Raw genomic sequence first — 17,816 nt, forward strand, 5'->3', positions numbered from 1 at the left:
TATTTTTTGGTCACATGTGAGGCATTGCCATACTCGGGAGAAATTGGGGCACAGATTTTGGGGTGCTTTGTCTCCTTCATTCCTTGTGAAAATGAAAAATTTTGAGCCAGATCTGCATTTTTGTGTAAAAAATTTTTTTTACACAAAAATGCAGATCTGGCTCAAAATTTTTCATTTTCACAAGGAATGAAGGAGACAAAGCACCCCAAAATCTGTGCCCCAATTTCTCCCGAGTATGGCAATGCCTCACATGTGACCAAAAAATACCAGTTGGGTGCATGGCAGGACTCAGAAGGGAAGGAGTGATTTTTGGATTTTGCAGCACAGATTCTGGTTGAATGACCCCTGAAGCACCCATACAGTGGAACCCCCCCACAAGTGACCCCATTTTGCAAACTACACCCTTCAGGGAATTCATCAGGGGGTATAGTGTACATTTCAAACCCCCAGGGGTTTCACCAATTTTGATACAACTGAGCTGTGAAAATGAAAAATTAAATTTTTTCATTTTCACAGCCCAGTTGTATCAAAATTGGTGAAACCCCTGGGGGTTTGAAATGTACACTATACCCCTAAATGAATTCCCTGAAGGGTGTAGTTTGCAAAATGGGGTGACTTGTGGGGGAGGTTCCTAACTTTTAGCACTTATGGTGCCTAGAAACCTACATGGTGCCTAAAAAAAATCTCATAAAAAGGAGGCTCCAAAATCAAGTAGGTGCTCCTTCTATTATGAAGCCTGTGGTTTGGTCAACGTGCACACTAGGGCCACATATAGGATATTTATGAAAACAAAAGAATTGGGGGAATCAATTTTTAGTCACATTTCTCTAGTAAAATCTACTGTATTCGTTAGAAAAATGTATTAAAATTGAAACTCTGCAAAAAAAAAAGAAATTTTGAAATTTCACCGACACTTTGTTTTAATTCCTGTGAAACACATAAAGGGTTAACAAACTTCCAAAATGCTGTTTTGAATACTGTGAGGGGTGCAGTTTTTGAAATGGCATCATTTATGGGGGTGTCTCACATACAAGTCCCTCAAAGTCACATCAGAACTGAACTGGTCCCTAAAAAAATCAGTGTTTGAAATTTTCTTGAAAATTTGAGAATTTGCTATTCATATTTGAAGCCTCCTAGTGTCCAAAAAAATGAAAAGGAGGTTGAAATAATGATGGAAACATAAAGTAGACATATGGTCTTTGTTAGTTATTAACTATTTTGAGTGGTATGTTTATTTGTCTCACAAGCAGAAAATGTGACATTTTGCAAATTGCAAAATTTTCCATTTTTTCACGACATTTTGGTATTTTTCAAAAAAAACACAGACTGTATCGACCCAAATTTACCACTAATTTGAAGTACAATGTGTCACGAGAAAACAATCTCAAAATCACTGGGATAAGTAAAAGCAAAAAAAAGTTATCCTCACTTAAGTGAAACATGTCAGATTTGAAAAAAATGGCTCTGTCAGGAACGCAAAAACTGGCTGTGTCAGGAAGGGGTTAATTAGCTGACAAAGAGAGGAGTTTAATATATTGTGCCAACATGTTTTAGGTCTCAGAAATCATCATCAGGGTTCTCAGACCCGAAACATGTCGGAGTAATAAAGCACTTTTCTTTACTGCACACCGCCTCGAGTGCCGTCTCTCTCTCGCTCTATCTATCTATAGATAGATAGATAGATAGATAGATAGATATAGAGAGAGAGAGAGAATATATATATATATATATATATATATACATACATACAGTATACACACACACACTGCTCAAACAACAGAATATATCTCCAAGTCAATCACACTTCTGTGAAATCAAACTGTCCATTTAGGAAGCAACATTGATTGACAATCAATTTTGCATGCTGTTGTACAAATGGAATAGACAACAGGTGGAAATTATAGACAATTAGCAAGACACCCCCAATAAAGTTGTTGTTCTGCAGGTGGTGACCACAGACCACCTCTCAGCTCCTATGCTTTCTGGCTGATGTTTTGATCACTTTTGAAAGCTGGTAGTGCTTTCACTCTAGTGGTAGCATGAGACAGAGTCTACAACCCACACAAGTGGCTCAGGTAGTGCAGCTCATCCAGGATGGCACATCAATGCGAGCTGTGGCAAGAAGGTTTGCTGTGTCCTGAGCATGGAGGCGCTACCAGGAGACAGGCCAGTACATCAGGAGACGTGGAGGAGGCCGTAGGAGGGCAACAACTCAGCAGCAGGACCGCTACCTCTGCCTTTGTGCAAGGAGGAACAGGAGGAGCACTGCCAGAGCCCTGCAAAATGACCTTGAGCAGGCCACAAATGTGCATGAGTCTACTCAAATGGTCAGAAACAGACTCCATGAGGGTGGTATGAGGGCCCGATGTCCACAGGTGGGGGTTGTGCTTGCAGCCCAACACCGTGCAGGACGTTTGGCATCTGCCAGAGAACACCAAGATTGGCAAATTCGCCACTGGCGCCCTGTGCTCTTCACAGATGAAAGCAGGTTCACACTGAGCACGTGCCAGACATGATGCCAATGAGAAAGTTTGGCTGCCTGCAACATCCTCCAGTATGACCAGTTTGGAAGTGGGTCAGTAATGGTTTGGGGTGGCATTTGTTTGGGGGGCCGAACTGCCCTCCATGTGCTAGCCAGAGGTAGCCTGACTGCTGGTTGAGTCAAGAGATTCAGCGGTAAATTTAATAAAAATGTCATATTCCAACCAATCAGATTGTAGTTCTTATTTATTTAACAACTTCTAGAAGATAATAGATATAATCTGATTGGTTGTTCACAGCAACATCCTATCTTCAATAGTACTCCCATCTTTGTAAATGTGCCTCTCATTGTCAGTGTTTACTGGTGGGCCCATCTCACAGTCCAGCAGAAGCAGTGGATGCACCATCGCTTGCTGCAGCACAGGCTAAATTATTTCACATGTTTTATTAAAATTCTGAGAGTTATTTACTCAGTTTAAATAGAAAGTGCAACATGTGGACCTCAAGCTTTTACGGAAAGGCCTCTGTCTGGAAAGGAATGTAGGAACCAGTAGTTCAACTGTAGCTGAGGAGCTAAGCAACTTAAGCAACAAATCACAACGAATTGGAAGCTTTGATCAACACTTGCAGATACAGATGTTCCCCTTAGTGATCTGGACCTTGTCTTCCAGTATGTTCACTGAACAGGAGCTGACTGCATAAGAGTGTCATATGGTGCATTTGTCTACCAAACCCAGTATCTGAACATAGAAACATAGAATTTGACGGCAGATAAGAACCATTTGGCCATCTAGTCTGCCCCTTTTTTACCCTTCAGGTAATCTCAACCCTTTTTGATCCTAATTTCTTTGTAAGGATATTCATATGCCTATCCCAAGCATGCTTAAATTGTTCTACTGTCTTAGCCTCTACCACCTCTGACGGGAGGCTATTCCACTTATCCACTACCCTCCTGTGAAGTAATTCTTTCTAACATTTCCCCTGAACCTACCTTCCTCCAGTTTCAGTGCATGTCCTCATGTTTTATTACTTATTTTCCTCTGAAGAAAATTTCCCTCCTGTACTATGTTAAAACCCTTCATATATTTGAATATTTCTATCATGTCCCCCCTTTCCCTTCTCTGCTCCAAACTATACATGTTAAGATCTTTTAGTCTTTCCAGGTAAGTTATGTGATGTAGGCCATGCACCATTTTAGTTGCCCTTCTTTGTACACTCTCTAATGTATTTATATCCTTCTGAAGATATGGTCTCCAGAACTGGACACAGTATTCCAGATGAGGCCGTAACAATGACCTATAAAGTGGTACACCCTATGCAACCCAGCATCTGACTAGCCTTCCTCATTGCTTTGCTACATTGCTTTTCTGCCTTTAAGTCAATTGAAATAGTGACTCCTAGATCCCTTGTCATTCACAAGCCCAGGCAAGGTGCCTATTTTCAATTGTACTGGAACCCACAGTTAATGCCACAAATATATATAGGGGCAGATGTATTAAGCCTGGTGAAGAAATAAAGTGGATATAAAGTAGAAGGAGATAACACACCAGCCAATCAACTCCCAACTGTCCTTTTCCAAACATAGCTGATTGGGTGGTAAGTTATTTCCTTCTACTTTATCTCTTCAGCAAGCTTAATACATCTGTCCCATAATTACAGCTAAACTAAATCCCATATATAAGATGTTAATTCTCAATATACTCTTAATATTGTACAGTTATTAGGTAATGCTACATTGATAAAGCAGACTTTGGGTTAATTGGATCTAGGCTATCTATTACTGACAGTGTGTTTTTTGTCCTGAGGGCAAAGCCACTGCTTATCTTACTTTGTCCCATAATGGTTGTATCTTGGTCCAAAGAAATAACCTGGGCTGGCCAACTGATCATTCTTACAAGTTCTACTGGTTGGCCATTGGAGTAAAAACCATTAAAGTCTTAACATTGCTCATCCTCTAACTAACAAGCCAATGGTGAAAGCATTACCCATCTGTCTAGTTCACCAAGGTGCCCCGGCGAAGAAACAAAGCAAAAAATGTAAACTATAGCCTGAGTCATAGCTAAGCAGCTGCAATACTTTCCCATTTTAAAATCAGATATGACAGATGTGAAGCGAGGAAGAATAATTCCAACAATTACTTGGATTTAGGTCATCAGAAGTGCTAATACCTAATAAGTAGAGAGGCATGTTGTATCAGTGCATTAGTGGAATACAATTACTCTTGCTAGCACTGGAGTATTCATGTCTGGGCAGAAGAACATATGGAAACACAAATAATGCGGTAGATGCAATGCAAGTCATTGATGTTTGCCAGCAAATGCAATGAAAGGGATTAGAAACAGGAAAACGCTTAGTAATTGTAGAGAATGTTGAACCAAACACAATGATAAGGGTGCAGAGCATTGCCAAAGAATAAACATGCCAGATCAGAGCCATTTATTCATTCACATTTTTCATTAAAAAAGAAGAAGACGAAATCCAATACACATGGGAAGGGATATGTGATGTTATTGTGTGCAGGGGACGGCTACATACCAGGTTTTCCTCGCATAGCTCTCTGAACTGGTAGAATTTCTGTGACATCAGGAGCTGGGCACAGCCAACCGCACTGCGAATCTTCTCTAAGACTAGAAGAGTACATAGAACAGCTTACAATGTTGACTAGAACGACACAGATACATCATAGGACGTCTACTGCATTTTTCCTTATTTTATATATGGAATAAAAGCATACAATAATATTAGAAGACAACAAAAAGTTAAGTGATTTTACATTTTTATCAAATGCATTGTGCACTAGTATTATTATTAGTGGTGGGCAACGACTAAAATTTAAAATTTGTTGAGATTAATTGCTTACCTACAATTTAGATGCCAAGGGGTTCATGCTTGTTGCCAGGGGAGATTACATGCTTGTTGCCCAGGGGGGATTGAATGCTCATTGTGATAGGGGTTTCATGCTTGATGCCAGTGGTTCCTTGTTGCCAGGGGGGATTACATGGTTGTTGCCAAGGGGGATTACATGCTCTTTCCATAGGGGGTTCCATGCTCATTGCCAGTGGTTCCATGCTCATTGCCAGGGGGGAAATACATGCTTGCTGCCATATGGGATTAAATGCTTGTTGCCAGGGGGGAATGCATGCTTGCTGCCATAGGGGGTTAAATGCTCTTTGTCAGGGGGCGGAATACATGCTTGTTGCCATAGGGGGTTAAATCCTCATTGCCAGGGGGAATACATGCTTGCTGCCATAGGGGGTTAAACGCTCGTTGCCCAGGGGGAGATAAATATTAATTGCGACAGGGGGAGCGACGTTGCAGAGACGCAGAGTCTCTGACAGCATTAGAGACCCAGCGCCCCTCCAAATATGCAGGTACGTGCAGTGATGTAAATGGCTGAGCAGTCCCTGGCAAGTACCAGAGATAGATTTGCACACAATATATGAGCCCAGGAGTACATACCAGCAATATACACATGTGCATCAGTATATACTGCTGGAGATTCGCTGAGTTTTGATAAGAAATGTACAGAAAAGATAGCCAGATGAGGCACTGCCTCACCTGCCATAGACTTTTACTCCAGTGTTTTGACAAAAATAATAGAAGAATTTTCTTAAATATTCTTAGTACATCTGACACACTTAATAAACTCAAAACTCCGGTCTATACATTACTATGACAAGATAGGCTCTGCCCCAACCCACTGCAAAGATGGCCACCGCAGCAGAGGAGACAGGCACTAGAGGTACAGGAGTACTTCTAGTGTGTCTTCTCTGTTGGCAGGCATTTTTGGAGACGCACAGGGTCTCTGTAATGCTGTCAGAGAATTTGCGCCCCCCCCCCCACCACGTTAACGGCAATACACATTTTAATCTCTATTAAAGGGCTGGCACGTTAACGCGTTATTAACGTGTTATTAACGTGTTATTAACGTGTTAATGTGCCCAACACTCATTTTTATTAACAGTTTATTCAATTACTGAAGGTACTTTTGCATAAATAGCATATGAACACGTGAAGTATGTGTAAATGTGAATAAATGTGAAGCACCATTTTTATGAAACAAAATAATACAGAGACTGTTTCAAGTAGGCTACTTCTTGAAACAGTCTCTGTATTATTTGGTTTTATACTCTGTGACATCTTACTATTTGGACTTACATATCATTATTTGGATGAGCACCAGAGGCAGCTGTATTACTAAAGTGAAGTGCCGGACTCTCTGGTCAATTGGATGGGCACTGACCTCTGCGACTGGGAGCTTGTGCCGCACCATGCCGTAACGCGCCCATTGGTGGGAGAGTGATCCGATGCTAATATAACTAATAATAATTTAGGTTTGAATGTATAAGTTTAAATTTTCATGTGTACACTTATAGTTTTATGAATGTGTTTTCAGTTACACGTATCTTAAGATACAGTAGCTACACCCTATCTAGTGTATAGATGTAACTGGTGCATATGGGCCTGATTCATGTAAAGCAAAAAAGCAAGCAAACAGGCAAATCTATGCTGCACTGAAGGTGGGGCAGATGTAACATATGCAAAAACATTTGGGCGGGGTGTGTTAACACTGAAATCTAAATTATTGTACTGTAAAAATAAAGCAAAATAATGATGCTAGTTATTGCTTGAATTACAGACGTCACTCTTTGGTGTCCATTTAGTAAGATGGGAGTTCTATTGCAGATGGGATGTTACTCATAGCAACCAGATTCTATCTATTATCTTCTTGAAGGTGCTAAATAAATAAGAAGTACAATCTGATTGGTTGCTGTGGGCAACATCCCATCTTTAAAAGAAATCCCTGTCTTAATAAATGTATCATTTTATGTTTAAACTAATTACCTGCTGATCCTAATGACAACACATCAGTAATGTCAGTTGAATTGCTCCATGGGCACCATCTAGTGGCTGCTGGTTCGCACACTTGAATTCCCCTCACAGGGGAGGATCAGCGTTAGCCTTTAATTACATAGATAAAAAATGATACTTGTGTAGTTTCACAGCAGCACTTCCCTGCAGTTCACATTGTATGCAAATCACATGCAAATTTTGGTACTTGTTTCCTAGCACGGCGCCCCCGATGTTCATCTTAAGGCATCTGATCGCATCGCATGCCATATAGCCGCATACGATGCATGCGATGCGATGCGTTTTTTAATTGTACAAGCACCCTAATGGGTGCTTACAATGTTAAATGCACCCCCACGCCACCCCCACTATCAACGCAAAGGCGAAGCACAAACCCGAAGCGTGGCGAGCGCAGCGGTACGCGTCCTCCGACCTTTTCATACCCCCACTATCCACATCGGTGTCGAGTTGAATTTAGATAGTGTGGCGAGCGCAGCGAGCCACCAAGCCCAAAGCGTGGCGAGCGCAGCGAGCCCCGTGAGGGGACGCGTATTACTTTACATGTATTCCGCATCTCCTCGCCACTCCGACGTGGATAGTGGGAGTATGAAAAGGTCGGAGGACGCATACCGCCGCCCCTCGCGGGCTCGCTGCGCTCGCCACGCTTCGGGTTGGCGTTGTTCCTGGGGGTGGCGTTGACTATGGGGGGCCATTTAACATTGTAAGGACCCATCAGGGTGCTTGTACAATCAAAAATCATATACGATCGCATCGTATGCCATTGTATGGCATACGATGCGATGCGATATTTTATTGTAAAATATCGCATACCATCGTATACCTTATTTAGTATAATGGTATACGATGCGATGGGCGCTGTGCTAGGAAACAAGTACCCAAATTTCATATGTAATTTGCATACGATTTGCATACAATTCGATCCACAATGCGATTTAGCACCCGCCCCCCTCACTATCGACGTCAGCCAGAAGCATGGTACGTATCCTCCCGTCCTGTTCATACCCCCACTATCCACGTCGGTGAGGAGTTGACTTTATAAAGTGTAGCGAGCGGACGTGGAAAACGAGCCCAAAGTTGACTTTATAAAGTCAACTCCACGCCGACATGTATAGTGGGGGTATGAACAGGTCAGGAGGACGCGTACCACATCCACTCGTCATGCTTCGGGCTGATGTGGATAGTGGGGGTGTCCTAAATCGCATCGCGGATTGAATCTATGCAAATCGCATACGATGCAATCTGCAGGGAAGTGCCACCATGAAACTATACAAGTACCAAAAGAAACTATTCTGTATAAATGTATAATTGCCAAAAATTAGAACTACTTATTAAAATATAATATTCTTCTATTAATGTTTTACATTACCCCAAAAAAGTTAACATGATGCATTAAATTATGTGCTCCCATTATATCTCTCTCCTATGTAAGGAGAAAGCACAACTATTCCTATGTGCACTCTCACATGCGGTCTGCATTTCTAGCTAGTAAGGAACACAACTATCCCGGGCAGATAGTTGCCAGTGAGATAATGGCACACAGATCCCTGCAGTGTTACAGGCTGTTGTCAAGTTGTAATGAGCTAGGTCTATGAAGCAGCTGTTTCACACAAGGGCTGCTTTGTCCTACAAAGGGCTGGATCATTTTACTGGGAGTGGCCAGACTGCATGATGTTAGCAGCTACACTTCAAGGAAAACAGACTCCAGACAATACAGATTTTCTTTGGTTGAATTCTAGTAAATACACTGTGATTTGCAGCATCAGCGTGGCAGGTACATTGGTAGCAATCTATGATTGTTTATGGGATATCTGTGAATATACTTCAATGCAATTGAAGATTAAGATCAACTCCATTCAAATTGTCAGATTGGAGCTGCTGATGCTGAAGTATTACCATAACATTTGATCCTGGGGTATTGCTCTGAGACAAATAGAGTACAGCACTCAATGTGGGGGTGGAGTCTGATGTGACAGGTAATTATATATTCAGCACATGTTCACAAGCTATTACACAGATTTTAATGTTTGTTCAGCAAGTATTGTACTCACAAATCCTCTGTTCCCATCTGTGCTTATCATCCTGTCTCCCAACTTGGAGAAAGAACTCCCCCTAGCCAACACTGTAACACATTCCTGTCCTGGCACTGACAGCCTAGAGAAGTTCAAACTCAATCAGGGCTGTAAAAGGTTCAAGCCCAAGTGCTAATTGCACAAAGGGGTGATTCTGGTTGGTTTGCAAAAGGTTCTTTAAAGGATAAAACCAGGTGCACTGCAGGTGGGGCTGATGTAACATGTGCAGAGAGAGTTACATTTGGGTGAGTTCTTTTGTTTCTGTGCAGGAAAATACTTGGTTATTCTTATGCTGGACACACATTAGACCAACTCTGATCCAACCATCCAACTAGTTGGTTGGATGGTATAAAAACCTGGTACTGGATAGGAGCAAATGTAATTTATAATTAAGTCATTTGTTTCCCAAATCGGAAAATGGACAACTGTCTCTCAGACAATGTACTGTAGTTGGACCTATTTTGATTTAAACAATTTCACTGAATGTTTTTGTCCATTCTCCTGAGTTTGTGAGCAAATTGCTTATTGGTATTTGCCCCCATCCAGTACCGGATTTTCAGTGCAGTACCGGATTTTCAGTCCAACCAACCAACCAACTCGTTGGGTGGTTGGAGGAAAGTTGGTCTGATGTGTGGCCAGCATTACACTACAATTTAGATTTCAGTTTGAACACACCACTCCCAAACATAGGCGTGCGCACGGGGGGTGCCGGGGGTGCACAGGCACCTTCTAATGACCGCTGGCACCCCCACATGAGTGCACGCAATATGTAGCTTCCCGCCCCGCAACAGCAGCACCCGGTTACTGGCTGGTCAGGAGACTTCATCACCTGCCTGCCGCCACAGGCAGCAGACCGGGACGGGTGTTGTTGACAGCGACGCTGTGAACCCGGCTTCTTTGAATATGTCAGCTCCGCCCCCCGCCTCTATAGACATCAAATGGCGCAACGTGGTGACGACACACTGCACACCCTTGTCCTGCCGCCCGACTCCCTCCAGCGCTGAGCAGAGGATGCCACCCCACCATCGCCACTTGCCAGCACACCGGGCAGGAGCCAGCCTGAGCAACGTCAAGTGCTCCTCCTAGGAGGAAGCATGATGGTCGCTTGAAAAAAAAAAAGGTAAAGTGAATAAATGTGATCTACTGCTGCAGCAGTCACTGGGGTATATTCAATGCACGGGGCGAGCTGTGACCGCTCTTCCTGTCAGTATTCTACTGACACACACACACACACACACACACACCCCTGGATATGCTCATTATGTTTAATGAGCATTATGGTTATTACAGTGTGTGTCATTCTGTTTATTGGCCATCACGGTGTGTGGCACTATGTTTAATGAGCTTTACAGTATGTGGCATTATGTTTAATGGGCATTATGGTGTGTGGCGTTTTGTGTAATGGTTATTACAGTGTGTGGCATTATGTGTAATGGGCATTACAGTGTAGATTTTTGCAGTGCGCCTTCGCGCGCACTGTCCATTTCTGATTGATTAATTCTACATACACAACCCATATACATAAATAAGTCACCTATTTAGTTTGCATTGATGTCCATTACGCGGTGATGGACATGCCCAGTAGGTGGTGATGGACACACCCCTAAAAAGAAAATGGGCTGCGCACGCCTATGCACCCAAATGTAACTCTCTCTGCACATGTTACATCTGCTCCACCTTCCAGTCCAGGGCCCGGGGCCTGTTTCCCATCTCCTCTTCCGCTAAGCTGCAGCACAGAGGTCCCGGAGAGCAGACTTCTTCAACTCAGGATGCTGTTGGCCAATTAAAATGTAGCGCCATCTGGTGAGCCAGTCCGAGCTCACGTACCAGCAGCTGCTCTGATTGGCTGCCAGTACGCAAGCTCTGATTGGCTCAAAAGTCAGTGCAGCATTTTATTCGGTCACCAGCATCCTGGGTTGAATAAGCCTGCTCTCCGAGACCTGCCAAGTACAACAAGGTGTGCGCATTATTAGTACACTGTCAAATACACCCCACACACACACAGGCGTACATGAAATTCTGCATCAATCCCTAAATCATACTTTCCAACCTTTCCTCCTCTTCTGTAGCCTGTGGAGGAGGGGATGGAGCTAATATTATGCAACTCTCATTAAATTATGTCATATTGATCCCTCCCCCACCCCACAGACCCAGGATTCCCTATATTATCTATCCATCCAGCCCATGTCACTAGAAAGTAGCCAAAATACGGGAGATTCTCCTCCTCCCCCCCCCCCCCCCAATAAATTGTTAATCTCTCTCTCATATATTCTGTGAGAGTAAGTCAGTGTGGGGAGATGTATTATAGTGGCACGCATTGAGCTGCTATAGCGACTCTTTACTGAGGTGAAGCGGGAAGATGCATTAAAGATATGTATTAAGGTCTCATTTGCTGAAGTGGAGGAGGGAAATCTCCCCCCTCCGGGGAGCCCCACCTGAGCCTACAGCGCATTAGCCAACCTGGTCAAAAAGTTGACACAAGCAAAAGGTTGACGTGGCTATTGTTGGCACATGATAATGTTCAAATTCTTTTTTTCTCTTCTGGTCTTGATTTTTTTCGTCCTTTACTTTCCATGTGTCCTCTGACTGGGAGCGGTTAAGTGTGCCGAGCATAGTAGTAGCAGAGCGAGGGTATGCAGTACATTAATGCGAGGTCCGCACAGGTGTCGACATTGATGCGAAAAACACAAAAAACTCATGTTGACCTTTTCATGTGTCAACTTTTTCCATATCCACCTTGTGCAGGTCGACATTTTGGGGCCTACCTAGACATTGCCAACCTACACATGGTTGATATATACATACCTCCCAACTTTGAATCCAAGCAAGGAGGGGCATAATTAGGGGGATTGGCCTATTTTAAGCCCCCTTTTTTCACCGCTGTGGTAGCATAGCTAGCGGCTCTGTAAGCTGCTGGCCAGATCTCAGCACCTCTGCTTGCAGGAATAAACTCTATTCACCGGGTGACAGGGGGCTCCCAACTGCCCCCACCTGCCATGGGACACTTCCAAATCCCAGCCCCGGTGGTATTTGGAAATGTCCCCTTACCCGGGATCTTGCAGTGGAAAGCGGGAGAGTTGGGAGGTATTTATCTACCACACCCCCAGAAAATGTATGTGAAATGTATTTTTTATTGACCTTAGACAGTGCTTTCAATTTACAGATAGAATCCCTGTTACTACTTATCCTAAATATGGCTGGCTATCAATGTTATGGAAATTCCTCTCACTAAAAAAGCCAAAACAGCTCAAATGTAAACATGGAATATATTAGATTAAGAATAATATTTTAAAGCTGAATTTGTCGGAAGCTTCTTGGGAGCTGTGGGCAGTAATGGAGAAATAATCAAAGTCCTGGAGTGTAAGGAACTTACTGAGCTGCTTTGTTTTGTGTGGGTTGTAGTCTTTCCTCTGAGCTATGCATTTCTTATCTCAGTCACATACCTCTTATTATGTTCTTCCTGACTGAAGGCTCTGTGAACCTTCGATAACACTTGGTGAATATAGATCATTTTCCAATCAGACACATTGCTGCGTCATTGATTCATAATAATGTCTTATGTGTTATTAACTGACACTGCTGATTTTGTTATACCTCAGACTATTTTATCCTGGCTTTATATTGTTTCTGTTACATTCAGCTGATGACAGCTGTCATTTTTCACTTAACTATGCTCCATGTATTTTCTTGTACAGTGGGCTGTTTTTACCTATGGGTAAAATCCGCCACTGTAATGAAGCCAGTCAGATGCAGTATGTGAGACTGCACTGGCTTCACTGTGACTGGCAGTGACTTCCATTTGGAAGTAAGACCTGGCAGTCCCATTGGGAGGTGTTCCCTCCCTCCGGAACGCCTTTGTGCGGGCTGCCGTGCAAAAACGGCAGATGCGCAGTACCTACTGTATATAGGTACTGCGCACGCGCTGGTCCTATATAGGTACTGCGCACGCGCTGGTCCCGATGCCTGTAACTTACATGGTACAAGCGCCGGGACCAAGATTGCTTCTATGGGCTGTTGCCCAAGCAGCCCATAGAAGTTGGCTGCATGCGCGGTACACGTGTGTACTGTGCATGCGCCAGTCCCGGCACCTGTCAATCATCACAGCACGCCACAGGCATCGGGACGGGAGAGGAGGCAGCAGCAGCGGCGGCGACAGGGGGAGGGGGTGCTTGAATCGCGGCACCCCAGCTGCGGCCAGAGGCAGCCCCCCTCCCCCAATAAGGTACGAGTCGGCGCTGGTTTTCAGTGCTCTACAAAACAATTCAGCATACATTAATATTTAACAGTAGAAAGTTTAATAACAATTCATGTGGGGTAAAATAATAAGTAGTTTCCCCAGCATGCACCAGTTTGAGGAGGTATTTGACGTTCATGGGTTTTTAGACCTGAAATGACTTTGTTTTGCACTACAGTTACAGATCGATAAGAAGAGACATACAGAATGTACATCCTGGTCTTGGAGTCATTCGTGGGATGTGGGACTATATTCAATACAATTCATATGCTACTACTTTAGAAACACCACTTTCATAGAATTCAACATGTCAGTTTTTCACCTAAACTCTTTCTATTGTAGCCTCATTTGTGTCTTATACTTCCTATAGAAATGGGCAAGACAGGAGGCATTCCGGCGGGAATCGTTGTCCATTGGGAAGTACATTAGGAAGACAGGACAGATATGACATGATTATATAAGAATGATGCCATTTTCTCCATCACCGCTTAGCAATGGGGGTATGCCTTAGTGACATAAAGCACCCGAAGTCCCGAAATAAAATAAAATTAACCCAATTTTTTCCACAGGAGAAACTTTACAAGTACACGGTGTGAAGGTGGTTAGTTGGATGTCTCTACAACGCCTTGGATAAGGTTTGTAAGCATGTATCTGCTGGTGCTTAGGGGGACATATAGTTATATTCTAGCTTGGAACATTTAGACTTATGTTATTATAAGTGATAAAGCACTTACTGGGATCAGGCAAGTCATTCTCCTGTTCTTCTCTTTCCATTTGCTGGCACCAACCCTCCATTCGATCTTTCTCTGCTTGAAGAAGCTTTAAAAACCAGTGTCCATCTCTATGACAAACCGACCTGTGAACTGCTTCCATTGGATCTTCTGTAATGGAGTCAATCCAAGGGTCCGGGGGAGGTAGTATGGAAGGATCGAAATCAGCATCAAAGTCCTCCTCCACTGCGCAGGCATGATAATGATTGCCTGAGCCCTGGATGCTGACTGTGGAGGTACAAGCATCTCGAGAATACTGTTTGGTCAGTGGCCGACTATATTGAAATTCCTGTTCAGCCAGGTCCACTGGACATTCAAAATGCTCCCTGAGGTCCAGATCTGCCTGCACAGCAGCTGTAACACTGTTTGATCGGGTCAGTCTACGCAACCTTTGGTAAAGGGATAACATAAGATGTTATACACTGAACTATTAACAGACAAGGACATTCAAAATCAGTTTGAAATCAGTTTAGAGATGCGATGGAACATAACTTTTTAACACACTGTGGGGCTGATTCTAAGTTGGGAACAAAGGGAAATAGAAAGTAATGTTACACATTGGATAACCATGTTGCAATGAAAGGGGTGCAAATACTGTATATATCATATATGGGTACTTATGTATTATCTGGGCTCCCATGTTAAATGCACCCCATTTTTTCATACCCCTACTATCCAACTACGCATGGAGTTGATTTTATATAGTGTGGCGAGCGCAGCGAGCCACCGTGCCCGAAGCGTGGCGAGCGAACGCGGTCTCATAAGAAAAACGGGAGCCCAGATATTACATAAGTACCCATATATGTCTAGTGTCCGTGTGTAATCAAAACACTGCCATCTGCTGGCAGCAAGTAAAACTACATATCTCTCTTTCACACATACAGAAACACACAGAGACTAGCTTTCAAAGCTTTTGTTTCGAGCGGGCTTAGCTAATATATCCAAAGAAAGATGAGGACACTCAACGGTCCGTCAAGAGACGAAGTGTAGCGCAACTTCTGAGAGACCACCAGTACTAGTATAATTTGAGATACTCCCAATACTTATGGGCGTTAACTTACCTCTAAGTATTAGGTCAAGGATTGCCAATCAGCGGCAGTGAGACAAAAAATATGTTATGGTAAAAGCAAAGAGCCAATACCATGCAGAAAATGGGTGTGGCCTAGCTGGCACAAGGCAATGCCCCATTTTTGTGTTCCCTCCTTTGGAATGATATTTGTAGGAGCACAACCTTGTGTCAAACCTCAGTTCTTACTTCAGTTTTAGTTAGGCTGGGGGTCAGAGAAGCACACTGAAAATGCACAACTTACATAATCTTCCCAATATAAAAAACTTCATTACCTTTTCACTTTTCTCTAATTTTATTATTAGTGGGACTTTTGACAATCCTTGTTTTCAATAATTTTTAAAAAACTTTTATGCAGAGCTACTCACAGTAATTATCTCACATGTGTGGCTGAAAGAACCGATCATGTTTTGATTTCACTCATTTCAGTTATGAAAAAAATGACTCAAAGGTAAGTATACAGCCCCACACCCACTCTGCCATCCAGCCATGGCACCTGCTCTGCTGTCCAGCCACCACATCCAGTCTCTCACCCCCTCACCGTCTCTGTTTTCACTTCCTGGTGCTGGGTACAGCATGCTCTTCCCACAATGGGCGAGATTCAGCAAGCTAAAAATGCCGAAAAAACCCTGTTTTCTGGGTTTTTACCGCATTTTCATATGCAGCAAAGCCCCATTGCTGGGGCTTCGCTGCGGGGGGTTACGCCCGTTCCTATTTGGCGTAACCCCATGGAAGCCTATGGGCTTCCCTTCGCGCCCCCCTTCGCCCCTCGCGCCCCCCGCCGATCTGCGCCGCACCCCCCTCACCTGTGTCCGGGCAGCCTCCTGCTGTGCTGCCCGGACCAGTGTTCTCCTCCTGCCTACACCACTTCTGAGTGCAGGGAGGAGGAACCGGAGCCCTTACAGCTGTGTAAGGGTTCCGGCAGGGAGGGGGGACAGGGTGCACATCGCCGGGCATCGCTTTTGCGTTAATAATCGCATATTTTACTGCATATGCGATTATTAACTATGCGAGTGCCGGCGATGTGCACAGGGGATTATTGGTGAATCTCACCCATTGTGGTATCATGACATCACGGCGAGCACACAGAAAAGTAGCGCACAGGGGGCATGCAGCAGTGCTCCGGGTGCGGGAATCACATCTCAATAAGAAAAGAGCCACATGCGGCTCAAGAGCCGCAGCTTGGCCACCCCTGTATTAGATGATGGTAAGTCACCTTAGAAAAGTGTCAGAAAAAATCTCAAAGTGTAGTAGGTGGCACTCAAAGGACTTGCAATGTTGAATAAAGACTACTGAGTCAGATCCCGTTTAAGGGTTGTAGGACTGAAACGTTGAATAGGAACTGACTCAGTAGTATTTATTAAACATTGCAAGTCCTGTGAGTGCCACCGACTACATTTTTGTTGGTTTTGTTGTGTAAATGAATGTTGCTTTATGAATATGGACACACTTGCACAAGGTACCGAAACCGCTAGCTTCTAATTACATTTAACCTTGCTGTTATTTGCTTTACTCCCAGAATCAGGCGCTGTATGTTCTACCCTTAGCTGGGTCTTGTGCAGATTTTACAGGTAGGGCTTTTGTTGTATATTATTATATGTTCAGCGATGTCTATAAATGAATTACTGAAATACTGTAACTGCAAGTTATGGAATTTTTTTGAACCCATAATTAAAGGGTGAGTGTATACTAATTAACATTTGAACTCATATTTCCAGTATAATTATAATTAATCATCATGCTTCATTTATGAAAATGTAATTGTTTAAAGTTTAGTTAGGAAACTATTGTGTTATACACCTTTCTACAAACATTAATATCAATATCATTATTGGAATACTTTCTAGCAGATAGGGCTACTTATTTCAGCTAAAGCTGGCTGCCCAATGCGCAGTAATTTACATGCCTGGTTATCATGTGGAGAGTAATTAGGTTGGCTCATCTGATATGTCCTGCAACATGATTGCAAACATAGGTGCAGATGTATTACCTGCAGGGCTTAAAGTGGTCCTGGAGAGGTGGTTCCCCTAAAGGTGACCCCCTCTCATTAGACATAGCCTAGACCAGTGCCGGGGAACTTGTGCCCTACCTCCCATAAAGGGATAATGGTTCCACAAGGAAGGGGTGTGGTCACACAATAGTACTGCCAATTAAAATGAACAGAGTAGCACAATCATACAGATTGTAGTGCCCTTGATTCATATTAAATCATACATTAGTGCCCCTAATGCACATAATGCCCACAGTTGTGCTGTTTATACACATCTGTCTCTGTCACTCCTGCAGCTCACTGTCCATTTCCTTCAGCAGCTCCATGGTCTGTG

At 43.4% G+C, this 17,816-nt stretch overlaps 1 protein-coding gene and 1 long non-coding RNA gene across 6 annotated transcripts in view; one reads left to right on the plus strand and one right to left on the minus strand.

The window, feature by feature from the left end:
- DLGAP1 (DLG associated protein 1) overlaps positions 1 to 17,816 on the minus strand; it is a 519,677-nt gene that overhangs the window by 28,392 nt on the left and 473,469 nt on the right. For all 5 annotated transcript variants that reach the window (XM_083187577.1, XM_083187573.1, XM_083187574.1 and 2 more), the window contains 2 exons: positions 14,391 to 14,815; positions 5,017 to 5,108 (listed from right to left, as the gene is read on the minus strand). In XM_083187577.1, the coding sequence (XP_083043703.1) occupies positions 5,017 to 5,108; positions 14,391 to 14,815 (517 nt within the window). The remainder of the gene's footprint in view (positions 1 to 5,016; positions 5,109 to 14,390; positions 14,816 to 17,816) is intronic.
- The window catches only part of LOC146080374 (uncharacterized), a 41,553-nt gene continuing 32,753 nt past the window's right edge, over positions 9,017 to 17,816 (plus strand). The window contains exons 1-2 of the long non-coding RNA XR_014474862.1: positions 9,017 to 9,124; positions 9,219 to 9,326. This is a non-coding gene — a long non-coding RNA (uncharacterized LOC146080374). The remainder of the gene's footprint in view (positions 9,125 to 9,218; positions 9,327 to 17,816) is intronic.

The sequence above is a fragment of the Crinia signifera genome, chromosome 5 (genome assembly GCF_055691185.1).
Source record: "Crinia signifera chromosome 5, ASM5569118v1, whole genome shotgun sequence".
Lineage (NCBI taxonomy): Eukaryota > Metazoa > Chordata > Amphibia > Anura > Myobatrachidae > Crinia > Crinia signifera.